We start from the raw sequence: 14,885 nt of genomic DNA, 5'->3' as shown, positions 1-14,885 counted from the left end.
GGGTGTCAGCTGAACTGAAACATAAAGGTGGAATAAATGTATGAGTTCATTTGCTTTGTTTTGGGTGTGAATGTAGTAGTTACAAGTCAATAGAAACAAAGTTTGGTACAAATACATCTGTTGCCCTGGTAAGTAAATGAAGCCCAAATGATTCTGTAGTATTGACTGATCAATACAAGAGCTACGGTTTTCATAATGATGTGTCTGTCACCCCAGACAACCTTGCAAACATTCAAATATTCAGTAGCTCCAAGGGGCTGATAGACAAACAAACCAAAAAACAAACAAACCGAGGTGTTGATCTTAGAAGGTCAAGACAAATGTAAATTCTCTGAATTGTATCAATGATAAAAACAGGTTATTAGAAGTCACACAAGTTGAGCTTTCAGGGAGAATGTAGCAGTCATTTGACCATCTTTCTTTTTTTTTTCTAGCTCCACTAAAGAGGACAGCTCTCCAGACTCCAACCTGACACTGGAGTCTGATTCCAGTGGCGTCTTCATGTCCTTATCCAATCAGAGCCAGGAGGAGGGCGGCTCTGACAGTGACCAGCCAATCAGTGGCTCCGACTTAGGCAGCAGCAACACATCACTGGAGAAAGATGGCGATGATGGAGGAATAAAGGAATGGGGGAGGGAGGAGAGTTCGGAGCTACAGTGGTGCTACCCATCACTCCTCAATACCTCCATGCAGGAAGATACAGACATACAAGTCGATGGTGGAAAAGAAGAACCAAGGCGTGAAAAGATGGAGGAGGAAGTGAAAAGAAAAGAAGAGAGTGGAAGAAGAGTTGGTAAGATTGCCACTGTTTCAATCATTAGGGCCCCACTCAACCACGCACACAGTGAGGTCTCGACTAATTTCAGTGCCCCTCAAAGTGAAGAAATACCATCCAGAAAAAAAGTAACCCTTATGCGGGGTGACACCCCTCTCCCTCTGTCGCCCTCAAAACAACAAATTAAACACTTGCTAGATCCTAATCAGAAGCCCATCAGAAGCTCAGGACTGGACTGTGGTGACATAGATCCTTTTGTCCAATCGGACAGCTTTGTTTACCTTGCTGTGTCTGCGAGACCTGGTGAAGCCACCAAAGTGACAGAAGTTCCCACCCATGTTACAAAACAAGACACTGTACAGCAGCATTCAGATAGCATGAAAACAAATTTGAACCAGTCAAATACAGAAGGGGATGCCAAGCCTACTCACCTTAACCCACAAAAACCAGAGGAAGATTTTCTGTGCACTGACAGCTTTGTCTACCTTGCTGCTCCAGCATGCCTCCTACTGGGTCCTGCAGGAAGTACACAGTACAGCGGCAGGTACGTGCAATTTTGTTTGGCTATTGTTTCTGTTGTGCATTTGACTGTTTGTTTTTTTTCTGTGTGATGGTCAAAAATCAACTACCAAGCATTTGGTAGCAACAATGTGCATTTAAATATTGATTCAGTCCACTTAAACCAAGGCGAGGTCTGGTGCCTATGTGCCTTGTTTTATTACCTTACCATGTCTTCTAGCTCTCCCTGAAAAGGTATCAGCTTACACTGGACCTCTCACTTGATAAAGTCAGGCTGTATTTGCTTGAAAACCTCATAAATATATTTTTTAATGTAGAATAATCTAGCCAACTAACCACTACTAATTGCTGCAACTTCAACCTTCAACAACATTCAGTAATAAGCACTGAAAATTCACTTAGACCTTCTGACTGATGCTACTCCTGAGGACAAAGAGGAGAAGGGTCAGCTTAAGTGCAGACGTGATCCCTAAACAGTTGAGTCTTTAGACATCTCTTTAAAGTAGAAAGGGACTCTGCAGATTCTATAGAGTTAGGTAATTAATTCCACCATTTGGGCACAACAGAGGAGAAGAGTCTGGCTACAGATTTAGAGCCATGCTGGGCTACGGGTCTTAACTCCTGCTGTCTGTTGGGTGACCTGCCATGATCTGACAATTTGTTAGCCATCCTCGCTAATAATTGCTCAATGCTAATGATCATTCAGCCCATGTGGGCTGATGAGGGCTCCATAAAGGGTCAATATGGGTACTGTGATAACCACGTGGGCCCAGCCTAAAGAGACGTGTGACCAAGACCAGGATCCTACCATGGAGACCCATTGGGCCCAAAGTATGCCCAACCCAAGCTTAGCAAATGTTGCCCCCAGTTTCCACCTGGGTCTTACGGCTGGTTTATACTTCTGTGTTGACCCATCCAACAAGCACTCAGTACTCCCATGAGACTCATGAGGGCGGTGTTGTCTGTATGATTGCTATATTGCCTTTTTCTGGTACATTCTGTGCCTTTTCACAGAGACTTTGAGCATATGTCATATTGAAGCTGGTAAATGTTGCTGATAGTCACACAATAATATCACAAAGTAGGATAGAGTGGAGACTTGAGGCAAAGCTGCCAACGCTCAAGCATTGGCCATGAGACACACACATTTGATTGGGTTCACACACTTTCATGCCATTCCCCAATTTCTCAGGCTGAAGTGTCCATCTTCAGCAAAAAAACAAACAAACAAAAATTAAAAAACAAGAATCTATTTTGCTATCTGCTATGTACCTGTTGAGCTACAGCTTAGAGGTACAAACACTACCTGTGATTGATTAGTTGCATTTGAGGCGCAGGGGAGCTCGGATCTCCTGCTGTCTGAACCAGAACCAGAGACCACTGTTGCATTGTCACAGTAATGTGAGTGTACTGCTGAATGCATCACCCATGATGTTCGGTTAGCCAACATCTTTGTGTAGTGTGTTTTTTTTTCTGAAAGAGCCACGCAGACCTGTAGCCTATGATACGCTGTTCATTCACCACAGAAGTATTAACCTGACTCTGCATGATTCAACCCAAAATGAGGGATGAGGGTCCCATGAGAAGCTCCATGATGGTCCAATAAGGGCTTTCTAAAAACCACCTGGGATCACCACAGTACCCATGTTTGCTCTGTGAAAAGTACGCCCATTTCTGGTCATGTGTTGAGTCTTTACCTGGTTAAAGCATACCAAAATAGGAGACACCAACCTAGGCCTCATTATTTTTGTGCCGACTAAATATAGCAGATAAACAAGTGGATGAATCATTCCTCTTTTTTCTGTATTGATCCTCAATAACATGATTACCAATTCAACAAATATTGCTGTCCTTTTGAGACATTTTTTGCAAGCCCATCTTCATGAATATGTATGTTTTAATGTGTTTAATCTTTAAAAAAAAACACGTTAAGAACTTTGAATAAGGGTTATTGCGGTATCTGATTTGCTTCCCCACAATTATTATGACCAAAAAAAAAAATCCACCTAGTTGTTGTTAGCTTTGCTTCATCAATGGTCAAATGTAAAACTTAACTTACTTATGCCATAAGATAAGAGATAAGATTTGTCTCTTTACATTTATTATAGCAATTAAAATTTTGGAAAATATTCAAGTTAAGTTTTGTTTGCGTTTCCAGATGGTAAAACAAACTTCTTTTAAGAGATTGTCCAGACTTGAAAGGAAACATTTGTTGGGTGTTGGTAGAGAACTGGTATACTGGTATATTGCGACAGCCCTTATTAAAGTCCTTGCATTTTTTTCTACACTTGAGTCAGAATTGAGATTTCTGCAGCTAATTTAAAAGCAGCATAGTTTGCTATCACTACCACTCTGAACCCAGACTCCTTCTCTTGTGTTTTTCCAGGGAGTCAGACTCAGAGAGTTCAGGATCTGGCGGTGCAGATGTCTCGGTACTGGGTTGTGGCTCGGTGTTGGGGGACAGCGACTGGGACTCAGACTTGTCCGACTCTGATCCGAGCCGCTCTTCAAGATTCTCAGCTGCTGCAGGCAAATCTGCTGGTGTAGCACGACCCAAGCGGCTGCCTACTGAACCCGACTGGGACATGGTCGGAGAAAACCCCGAGCCTGAAGTGCTGAATGAGCCTTTCTCAGTGGAGGACAGAAACAACAACGGGAGTGAAAAGAAGGTTACCACCAGCATCGCGGGGGCTCAAGCCGTTCCCAGGGCGACTCGCGCTGTCACTACACAGATGAGGCAGATGACGTCAGTGGACCAGTCGTCGACAAAGAAGGTGACATGGCAGTTTAAACCAGCCCAGAGGTCAGTCTGCACTGGAAGCAGGAAAGAGAAAGACAAGGAAATGACATCATCAAGGTTCACAGATTACGGACCCTCTCCTTCCTCTTCATCGTCCTCGTCACCTTCCTCATCCTCTTCTGGTTGATTTTGGAAGGACAGAGTTTTTGTTTACCATATCCTTGAGGAGCTTTCATCCCCTGAAACTGAGATGGTTACAGAAAGGTAGAAAAGATCTTCAGTTTATTCAAACAAACTTCTGGCTGGAACCACTACACCTTTTTTTTCTGCCTGTAAATTTTTGAGTCGTTCATCAAGCTGCTGCCATTGCCTTCCTCTGACCTTACAAAGGCTGCATAAAGACTAGTTAATCATTGCATTTTCTCAGATTAGACTAATCAATATTGTGCACACAGATTAAGACAGTATCAGACTCAGGCTAAACTTCAGGTTGGGATTATGTGGAATTGTGGCCAATGGTTGAACACTTAAGGAAGTTATGCAGTGCTGGGTTTCTATTAGTGGTCAAATTTTGAAAAACAGGGTTGATTTACTTGTAACACTTTATTCTCTTTACAATTATAAATATGTCAGTTCCTGTGAGTTTTTTATTCCTTTGAATGTACTTTACAGCATACACAAAAATACAAGAAAAATCCACCTTGAAACAAAGACTAAACACTTGGTGTTCCCAATAATCTGGCTCTGCCCTGTGTAATCAAACAGGTCAACAACATTGGAATTCATTCACAGTTAAATATCAAAACATAACCAAGAGAAAAGGAAGAGAAACCAACATGTGATGCTGTTTAATGATCTAACAATGTAAATTTTTCTCAGGCCTTTTAACAACCCCTCCCCCTTTATTTAACACCTAACACTTACTTCTTTATACTTTAAAAACTGACTTTTACAAACTGACTGAGGTCAGACTTTACAGTGTATAATATATTTTATAATTACATTCAACTTTAAAGTGTATTTAACAGTGTGCCGATAATATATTTTGATTTCTGAGATAATTAAAGAGGGAAATATATATGTAATGAATGTGCAATCATGAAGAAATACTGGAGGGATTTTAGTAATAACATTTAATTTGAATGTTTTATTTATCGATTAGATTTGTGAATGTAATAACTGAGCAATATGCTTAAAGACTCATGCTATATTCTATGTTTTATATGTGGAAGTGTTGCCTGAGTGATGTATATAATAACGGCTGGGTTTGATTTGATTTATACAGCCAAATACTTATCGTAAACGCAGACTCACACCTATTTAAAGGGCCTATGTGTCACATTTTTAACACCAAGTCGTCATCAGGTGAAGTTGCTCCTAACATTGAGCCCATTGTTGAGATGATTGATTGCCTTTGTCTCACACCAATGATATTTTTGGAGCTGGCGTTTTCTCTGAAGAGTTATATCTCCCATAATCCCCTCTGTGTCCTGCCTCCCCTCTCTTCTGTGACATCTTGGAGGATAAGCATGAGGACAGGTTTATCTGTGTTTGTGCTGAAAGTAAAGCAAACAGGAGACTTCCCTGTAAGTCCACGGCGTCAGCGCACACTTTAATATGCAGTGTGGAGGCTGGAGGAGCTGCCAATCATCTCAGCAGTGGTCTTGCAGTTGATTAATTACAGCAACACTTGCATTAATGTGGTTATAATTTACTGATGTACAAAACTGGTGCATATAGCACCTTCACAGGAGAGCTTTCAGACGTGCCATCTTTTTAATAAGACAGAGTACAAGGCGACGAGTTAACAAGTTGTTGTCAGCTGCACAATAATGATCCTTGAGGATATGAAGGTCATGTGGAAAGTCATGGCCTGACAGGTAAATTGCTTTCTGAGCAGGTTGCTATTTTAAATTTGCACTTGAATTTCAGGAGGGAGGGGGGCACGTCACTGTTTGACACCTTCAAGTCCTCTGAATGTCTCTGATGATGGCAGTGAAGGTGATGCTACTGGAATTTAAAGGATGAATCTTTTGTGCTCATATTTGTTGAGTCAAATGAAAAGGGGAGGCAGCTGTTTTTTTTTCCTAATGTGAGGAGACTGTTTCCCTGTGCAGCTTGTTCTGTGATTATCAACAGTGAAATGCTCTGCCAGTTCTTGTTCTCAGAGACAACGCTCAATGTAAAGCCAGCAGGATTTGGTGGCGCTACGAATGCACCTGTCGGGTTCGGGGATGGATTTATTTCTGGTTCTTTTGAGCGCTGGTTTAAAAGCACATCCACTGAGGAGCTAAGTGCTTCATTAGCATGTCTGCGTTTTTCAAGCTGCAGGATTGTCTGAGTGTCTGAATCAGGGCTGAAAGACTGACAAGCTAAGGTGGCTTCCTCTGAATATGTTTTTATTACACTATTAGCACTGCAAGCCTTTGCTGACAGTAAACAGTGACATTATGTAAGTGGGCAGTGAGTATATTTTGGCATGGCTGCGTCTTTGAGTTGGGTGACCCCTGGTCTCTTTAAAGCCCCAATATTACCATAGTATCCGTTTTTTAAGACAAACATTTATCCAAAAAGTAACCTGTTACCCATACATCAGTGTAACAATTGACCAGTGTTAGATGCAGAGAAAAGTATTTTATCTAATTCTGGAATTTTTTTTTTTTTCAGAAGATGGCGCTGTTCTTGCTGAAGCTTTGTCATTAACATGCCCTTCCATCCCAATCATACCACAAAAACTAGCAAGTGTTTATGACTTGTTTTAATTTGAAGGGACAGTGAAGACCTTTCTGGGTCTACGCCTGATCGTAATCCACAATTTACAATGAGATTATCAGCGCCAATATAGGTTATTCCTAAATGTTATTTCTCAGCTTCCCAATTGGGATGAGCAGGACCAGATTAATTTACAGCACGTCGAAGTCTCTATGACAACACCACACCTGTGGACAAAGTTTAGTAGTGAGTAGATATCTTTGTTTTCTCTGCTGAAAACGATTTCTGATTGTGATTAATTTTGTAGTGATGGTGGACACAGAAGACTAACTGTCAGACAGAAAAAGGACAGATGAGCAGAAAGCTAAACGGGAGAGTGATAGAGCACAAGCTAAAAGCAAAAAAAAAAAGTTAAAAGCTAAGACATGGGCTTAAGGCTTAAACACAGTTCAAATGTGAGTTTTTCAATAAAATGAACAGAACAACATTCCAGACACATCTTAGAGCACAGGGCTGCCAGTGGTGCTAAACATAGCCGGCTAATGAACTATGGTCAAACTTACAAACAACAGTGCAACATAACTGTTGATAAATACCTTTCCTTGTAGTGCTGTATCTGTTTAAAAAGTTTTCTTGAACAAAGAAAAGTAGTCTTAAAAAGATCTGATCTCAATTCATTTCCAAAACAAACACACGCCTTGTTAAAAGTGACTTCTTCACGACAGCGTGTGTAATACTCTGGCCTATAGGTGTCGCTGCAGTTCCTCAGAGTCTCTTTAAATTTGTCCTACTAGACTTAATGACCCTCATATATCAATGTTGCGTGGAAATTGGCGCAGATCTGGGTGTTGTTTGACAGCCTGAAAAGTGGCGTAAGACTGAGTCAGAAAAAACTCTCCTGCAAGAAAATCACTGCTGTGATTCAGCAGCGTGGATGTGACAAACTGAACTACAGCAGAGTTTTAAACATTTCATTCACACAGCCTTCGTTTACACCTTGATTAATTAATCCCTGATATTTAACTATTAGAAGCCACAATATTATTAATTGTTTCTGTTCAGGTTCAGAAACATGGAAAGTTGTTTTTTAAAGATGTGTTTAAGCTCTGAAAGAAGCTGCAGACTCCAGCCTGAACCTGTCACAGACTGAGGAGGGAGTGGAGCTCTCACCAGGTCTCTGTCTGTTTCAGACGGAAGAGACGGAGGGACAGACCAACCTGCACTGTGTCAGATACGGATAATAATCCATTTCCAGTATTGCAAACTAGTTCACTGAAAAACTGATCTCATTAACTTCATTTGTGGTTGTTTTGGTGCCAGGACAAGATATGTGTCGATCATGCACAATTACGCACGGGTAGACCAAAGTTTTATGATTATTGGTCGTGATCTTCTGTAAATGAACGTCTTTTGTTATGAAATAGTCACTTTGTCACACACAGATCACGTTTATATGATAATATTGTGAGAAGTGAAATAATAATCTTCACAGTGAATCCTGTAATCAATACAGCTTCCTTTAAAAAATCCAGGCTAGAAGTTTGATCCTTTGAATGTTCTCTGCAGAGACTTTATTAAAACTGATAACCGCCTCTCTATTTTTATTTTTTTTTTCAAGTAATACGATAAAGGGAAAACATTTTTTATGGGAGAAATCAGCTGATTGCTCGTGCTGCTGCTCTTTCATAGTGATATATTTTATAGATTTGCGGAAGAAGAGTTAAATGTTACAATTTGAGTGTGCCCGACACCCACGTTCAGATGAATAAATGCTGATGGAAGTGAGCGTACACCCATCTTCAGGATACGCACATTTGATAAATAAGGACCAATATGAGCTAGGTTCATCTGACAAGTTCATAAAATGTCTTATTTCAAGACATTGAAAGACAAAAATGACACGAGTTGCTTAAAAAAATCGGCCAATGGGTGAAGAAAAATGTAATTGTTTAGTTTATTGTATTAAGAAATGATTCTTATTTCAAGAAATTTGACAAGTAAGTCTTCAAATAATGCAGGTGTCATTTTGTCTTGAACTAAGACATTTCTCTGGTCTTGTTGGCTGAATGTGGTTTGTATTAACTCTAATAAGACTCTGTTTTAAATTTAAAATAAGTCATTAACATTTGCCTGGGTTCAGTTTTTGTACTGCACCATTTGCATGCAACCATTTGTGGCTGGAAATGTGTGCTACTCTGTGCATGCTGGGAAACATCACAGATCAGGTTGGCAGTGCTACTTCTTAACAGCTTTCCCCCTCATAAGGTCATATTCAGACATTTCAAGAAATCTATTGTCCACTATTAAGCAGATTATCCTTTATGACTCCTTAGCTTAAGACTGGACTTCCTGTTAACTTCACATACCCATGATAACGTTTTTCAGTGTTGGTTTGGTGCCTTGACGATGATTGTCCTCAAAATGAATGGTAACAGTGGCTTGAAGCTAAGCTGACTCATGATTGTCATTATTCGCAGCCTTACATGCCACCTCTGGTGGTGCTGCTGCTTCAGGTTTTTCAGCCTTGACCTCAGCGTCAAAGAAAGAGTAACCTCATCAAGGATGTTCTTACACACAAGGTAGACGCATAAAGCCTGAGCTTCATGGCTCACCTGTTGATGCCTCCTTCAATAGCATGTCGGGTTCATATTCAAGTATGTTCAATAAACTTAAGGGCACAAGGCTGCACAGCAAACAGAACTCCAGCCTTAAACAACCAGTCACCAGTGTGACTCGAGGTGTCTCTTTTTTAGACCCCCAAAACTGCCTGTGTTCTATGCACAGGTGCAATTAATGTTCCAGATTTTAAGGCAGGTCTACCTGGTCGCAGGTTTTTAACTTCCAGGGTCCACCAAATAAATCCAATATCCTCTTCTTTAGAAATAAAGGCAGATCTTGCTTCTCACTGCTAAACTTTGTTAGTGAAAGTGACTTTCAGTCTGCGTGCTGAAAATGTGACCTGATCACTGATACTGAAATACAACTTTTCGAAATAACCATTTCTAGTGCAAAAAATTCTCATGGTAAATTGTGGATTATGAACAAAAACATCAAAGTGAGACTATTTCTGGATCACTTGTTAAATCCTCACAGGGCCTCCAAACAAAAGTCAATTATGCAAAAACTTTGGTGTTACACTGCAAAAATAGATATGTCATTGTTTTGATGTTTTTAGAATCAGATAAAATTCCTTTGAATCATAATAAAGACTTTTTACATCCAGGAACTGCCTTAAATCCCAGACCACCAAACATTTATTCCTGCTTCGGTGTCTCTATCCTTTCCCTGCTTCCTCCTAAAGTTAAAGAAAGCCTTCTGCCAGCTGGCCTATTTTCATCTCTGCACTCTTATTTTTTTAGCTGCGTCATTGAACACACAGCAATGCAAGAGCAACAGCATGGCAGGCCGTTCACTTTGCGAATAGCTGAGGATGAAAACTGGAAGATGTCTGAGTGCAGTTTTACTGTTGGCCAAAGTTTTAGGACACAACGACACCTGTGAATAACCGGGAATCATTTCGCTCTTCTCTTTGCACTTCCTCTCATTGTCACCTCGGTGTAAGATAACAAACAAGCTGCCCCTCTGACAAAGCATGAATTCAGACCTTTTTTTCCCAGCTCTGTATCATGGCTCAGTCATTGAGGCTTCCTCTCAGTCCATTTATACAACTTAACAGAAAGTCAGTCGACTCAAGGTTATATCATTTCCCTTGCTTTACCTGAAGTACATTTGATAGATTTTTTTTTTGTTTCACTGGTCTCTAATTTAACAGGCTGAGTTGTTTCAAATGTATTTTTCTTGATTGTAAAGAGATTTCTCAGTAAAAGCTCTTTATATAAATACCAGGGCACCAAACTGAAACAAAACCTGCAAATCTTTAGATGGATCAGCATCATGTCAGTAACCATGGGATGATGTTAAATGAACATAGTTAAACTGTTATTATTGTTTCAAAGGCAGGATTGCATTTAAAGGGATGTTTCACCATTTTTGAAGTGTGGTTGTATAAGGTACTTGTCAACAGTCGGTGTGACATCAAGCTGCAGATATCCAGCTCCACCACATCATTAAAAAAACGCAGACACTCAAACACTAACGCCAACATGAGCTTTTAGAAACACTGCACACACATGCACGTCAGTCGATGCATTAGTAAACCAGATTTTTGTCCCATACGCTGATAAATGATGGAACTGGAAATTAATGCATTTCAGTTTAATCAGTCATCTCACAGATTCAGGGATTTCTTAAAGACAGTAATACTTAGCAGTTTCATCACTCATCAGTTGCATTCTTTTTTTAATATCTTAACCAGTGGTAGCCCCCCTACTGGCTTTTTTGACCTTCAATGTGAATACAGAGTCTTGTTCATTCTTCAACGTGTTTCAGATATCACTACTGCAATATCATCGGTGCAATGCAGGTTCTCCTCTTTTGATAAAACCATTTACAGAGACAATGATGCTACGCAGAAAAAAAGAGAAATTGCAGCATGTTCACACCATGTAATGCTCAGTGAATATTAATAGCCCTGGCGAGACCATAGATTGACCCAGTTGGTCAAATGAGGAGTCAATCAAAAGGACTACAATGTTGAAACTGTAGTATTGAGATTTGAAACACTTTGCAGAATCTACAAGCCTCTAAGTTCAAGTTAAAGGTCCCATATTTTGCTCCTTTTCTGCAGTTTAATATGGATTATTGATGTCTTCATGAAATGTTATTAACATGTTTTGGTCCAAAAAGCCAATAAACCAAGCACAGCAGCATTGTTTCCAGGCTCTCATAGCCCCTCTGTTCAGAACGCTCTGATTTAGTGGGCGTGGCCTTCATATGTAAATGAGCCACCGCTGATACCGCCCCGCTCTTCAGCGTCACTGAGAGCGGCGCCACGAGCTGGGTGCACAATGTTTAGAAAACAGTGAAGCTCGTTTACCGTAACATTACAGGCTAAAACAACAGGCTAACTGCAGCTAAAGTTAGCATCCTAAAGCTAACACAGAGACAGGGGGGACACTGAGGAAAAGCTCTTACATCTGCTCCACAGCACACAGCATTTAAAATACTCACATTTCCAGAGTCTGAGGTTTGTTGGCGGATGGTTGGTAATGTGCCTGGATTCAGGACCACTCTATTCGCCCTCTGTCGTACTGTCCAAAGTTGGAAAAGCAGTCAGCCGTGAAGTGACTAGCACACACATGCACAGTTTGACTGAGTGTAGCTGGAACATTTCCTTGATAGATGAACTCTAGCCACTTAGTCTTGTCTTCTTCTGAGTAGGGAAGCTTGTGCATTGAACTATGGGGCTGTTTACAGCCGATAACAAAGTACTGATGGCTCTTCAACGGGGGGGGGGGGGGGGGGGGGATCTGCCCCGGTGGACCAATAGACTTAGACTTGCTCCTGATTGGTCAAAAAAGGGAATCACTGACGTCGGCAAATCCCCACAATCCAAACAGCTCAATTTAGGTCAGGATTTTACATTCACAAGCACTACTAAGTACAGGTTTTGTCATTAAATATCACATTTTGTGGGCTGGGAGGAAAGCCAAAGACCCACAAATTTCACTAAAAGACTTAATAAAGTGATTTCATAATATGGGACCTTTAAAGTCGGTTAACGGGCTAAAGTGATAAATTGGTTTCTAAAACGTCTTATAGGCATAATAAGTGTTATCACATTCATGTTTAACACAGTCTGTATGTTTGATGCCTTTAACAAGTCATCTGCTCAAAATAGATCTCACTTAACGTAATAAATGAACATTATTACTGTAATGAAGAAGTATCAAGTCAAAAATTTCACTGAGATAAAACAAATCAAACAAAAAAAGACTTGTTGAGTCATTGTCTGCTTCTCTTTTTTGCAACCACTTCAGTTGCTCCCCTGCTGGACACTGTAAACACTGCAGGTTGAAGAAAAAAGTGGCTTCATTTTTTAAATTCAGGGTCAATTGGTTCTATTGATGTGTTTTTAGTAGCTGGCCAAACTGAACGGCTTAGCTTCTGAACAACTCGCCTTCAATAGACAAGTACCTCTTAAAAACCCCACTTTTAAAACTGAACTGTCCCTTTAATATTCATCTCATTACCATAAAAACCTTGACAAACAGAGCACCTGAATCAAGCTCTGAGAGTTCTGGAGGTTTCATGTGAGATCTGCGAGTGCGACATTATCCTCTTTCTTTTCAGAGACGTGCATGCTCTTATTTGGAGGTGGTGAAGCTCACAGTGTGATATTCTGCACAGTTTGGACACTTTCCACCCACATTTCACATTTGAGCAATATAAAGAAATGAAGCGGGTGTATGTGTTATGAGACCTAATTTGTACCGAGGCAATCTTGTCTCTCTTCCTTTTTATAACAGTGATTGCTTTGTAAAATGGCTGAAGATGATCAGAGCCAGTTTTCTCCTGCGGCTCAGCAGAGGACACTTTCTTCTTTATTTCAGCTCTGCCATCTCCGTGTGATCGTGTACAGAAAGCTGTACACTTTGTTTGAAGCTGACTGTGAATGGAAAAGGCCATCACATTTATGAAAACCACTGGGACAAAATGTCAGGTGGTCCACATCGCCTTTTACGTCACGTGGACTGGAGCGGTGCTGAAAGGCTGTTTACATGACACTGTTGATTAAATGTAACCTGTGTGGATTTTTTCTCTCATGTATTATACAATTGGCACTATTACGTGTAGCACTCCAAAACCTGCTTTTTGTTGGATAATGACATTTTCAAACCCTTCTGCTTTTCATGTCTGCTGGAAGGATTTTCGTGCAAAGCTCACTAATTGGACCAAAATTGAGAGGATTGTTTGTACATTTTTATCAAAGAAAAGATCTTTGCGTTCTGCTCGCATCAAACTGTGGTAAGACATCTAGTTTCACTGTGACATATTAAGGATGAATTACTGTACACATCTTTTGTAAAAATCCAGGCCATAATACTTTGCTGTTCATGTTAACGCTGATCACTGTTCAAGCTTAGTGGTGATTAAGAACTAAGACCTGAGAGAAATTCTTAGCAGAAAACGACGATTTATGTAAAATTTTATTGTGTGCTGTATTCCCAAGCCTTGTTCAAATGCATTAATGTAAAAATAAAGACTAAACTTGATGGTGGAATGTGATTTAGCCGTTTGGTGTGTGTGTCTCAACTATGTAGCAACTTAAGGTGTTGGGAAGTGAAGTTTACACTGAAGTGCTGCAAATGCCCACAAGAGGCTGTCTCTGAGGCCATGTCCACACTTAGCCATGTATATTTTTATGTGTTAACGCCCGTCGTCAACACAAAACTGCATTTTTACATTACTATAAGTGAAGTTTCCTGAAAACTCAGGCCAAAGTGAGGATTTTGGAAAACTCCTGTTTCATGGTTTGGTGTGGATGCAGGTAAATGGGGTTTTCGGTTCTTACCTCTGGAAAACGCTGCCAAATATGGGTTTTGCATGCCTCAATCGGCACTAGTTGGTGCATTTGCCTACTGTGTGTGGACGACAGTATTTTTGAAAACGAATAAAAGAGGGGTATTTGTTTTTAAAAATAAGCGGCTACGTGTGGACATGGCATGAAAGTCATGAAAATCTGCTAAAACCTGTATTAAAATGCTCATTGTTACAGAGTTAAACATGTTTACAGCCTGGTATTTAAAAAAACAAACAAATTCATAACATATTATCTCTAACTGTAAATTCACACTTTTTGAATTAAAACAAGAAAAAACCTCAACCTAAGCCCCGTTCCCACCGAGCAGTCCAGTGCAGAGCACGAGTGGGGAGTGGAGTGGCCGAATTTTGAAAAGAGCGCAAAGCAGGTTTTTTTTTTGTTTGTTTATAATGATGGGGAGGCAGAGTGGGGCGCTGTCCTACACAATTTTGGCTCATTTCAGCTCGCACTAAGTGTCTGAAGCATGCCCACATCTGAGCCAAAATGTATTTAAGTAGGCCTACAGTATCCGAGTACAAATACTTCATTACCTTTCAGCTATTTGGGATCCAATGGTGCGGCCACACCAAACACGAACTTGTGAATTTATTCGTGCGAATCGCTGTCACGAGCCGCGTGAACGCCTGAGTCTCGCCCCTTGGCTATTTTGACAAGCTGAGCAAATTGCGTCAAAAGTTCAATATTTTCAACTCGAG

The 14,885-nt window shown here is 40.5% G+C and overlaps 1 protein-coding gene across 5 annotated transcripts in view; it reads left to right on the top strand.

Annotated features, from left to right (window-relative positions):
* The window catches only part of LOC141806829 (uncharacterized), a 56,964-nt gene extending 44,862 nt beyond the window's left edge, over nucleotides 1-12,102 (top strand). For 4 of the 5 annotated variants that reach the window (XM_074692512.1, XM_074692511.1, XM_074692510.1 and 1 more), the window contains exons 4-5: nucleotides 435-1,319; nucleotides 3,681-12,102. In XM_074692512.1, the coding sequence (XP_074548613.1) occupies nucleotides 435-1,319; nucleotides 3,681-4,221 (1,426 nt within the window). In that variant the 3' untranslated portion in view covers nucleotides 4,222-12,102. The remainder of the gene's footprint in view (nucleotides 1-434; nucleotides 1,320-3,680) is intronic. The other variant, XM_074692514.1, reaches the window with a different exon arrangement.
* The last annotated feature ends 2,783 nt before the right edge of the window (nucleotides 12,103-14,885 follow it).

This window comes from Halichoeres trimaculatus, unplaced genomic scaffold (genome assembly GCF_033239565.1).
Source record: "Halichoeres trimaculatus isolate MK-OKI-2021-1 unplaced genomic scaffold, fHalTri1.1 fHalTri1_scaffold_17, whole genome shotgun sequence".
Lineage (NCBI taxonomy): Eukaryota > Metazoa > Chordata > Actinopteri > Labriformes > Labridae > Halichoeres > Halichoeres trimaculatus.
This window is presented reverse-complemented; position numbering and strand designations above follow the sequence as displayed.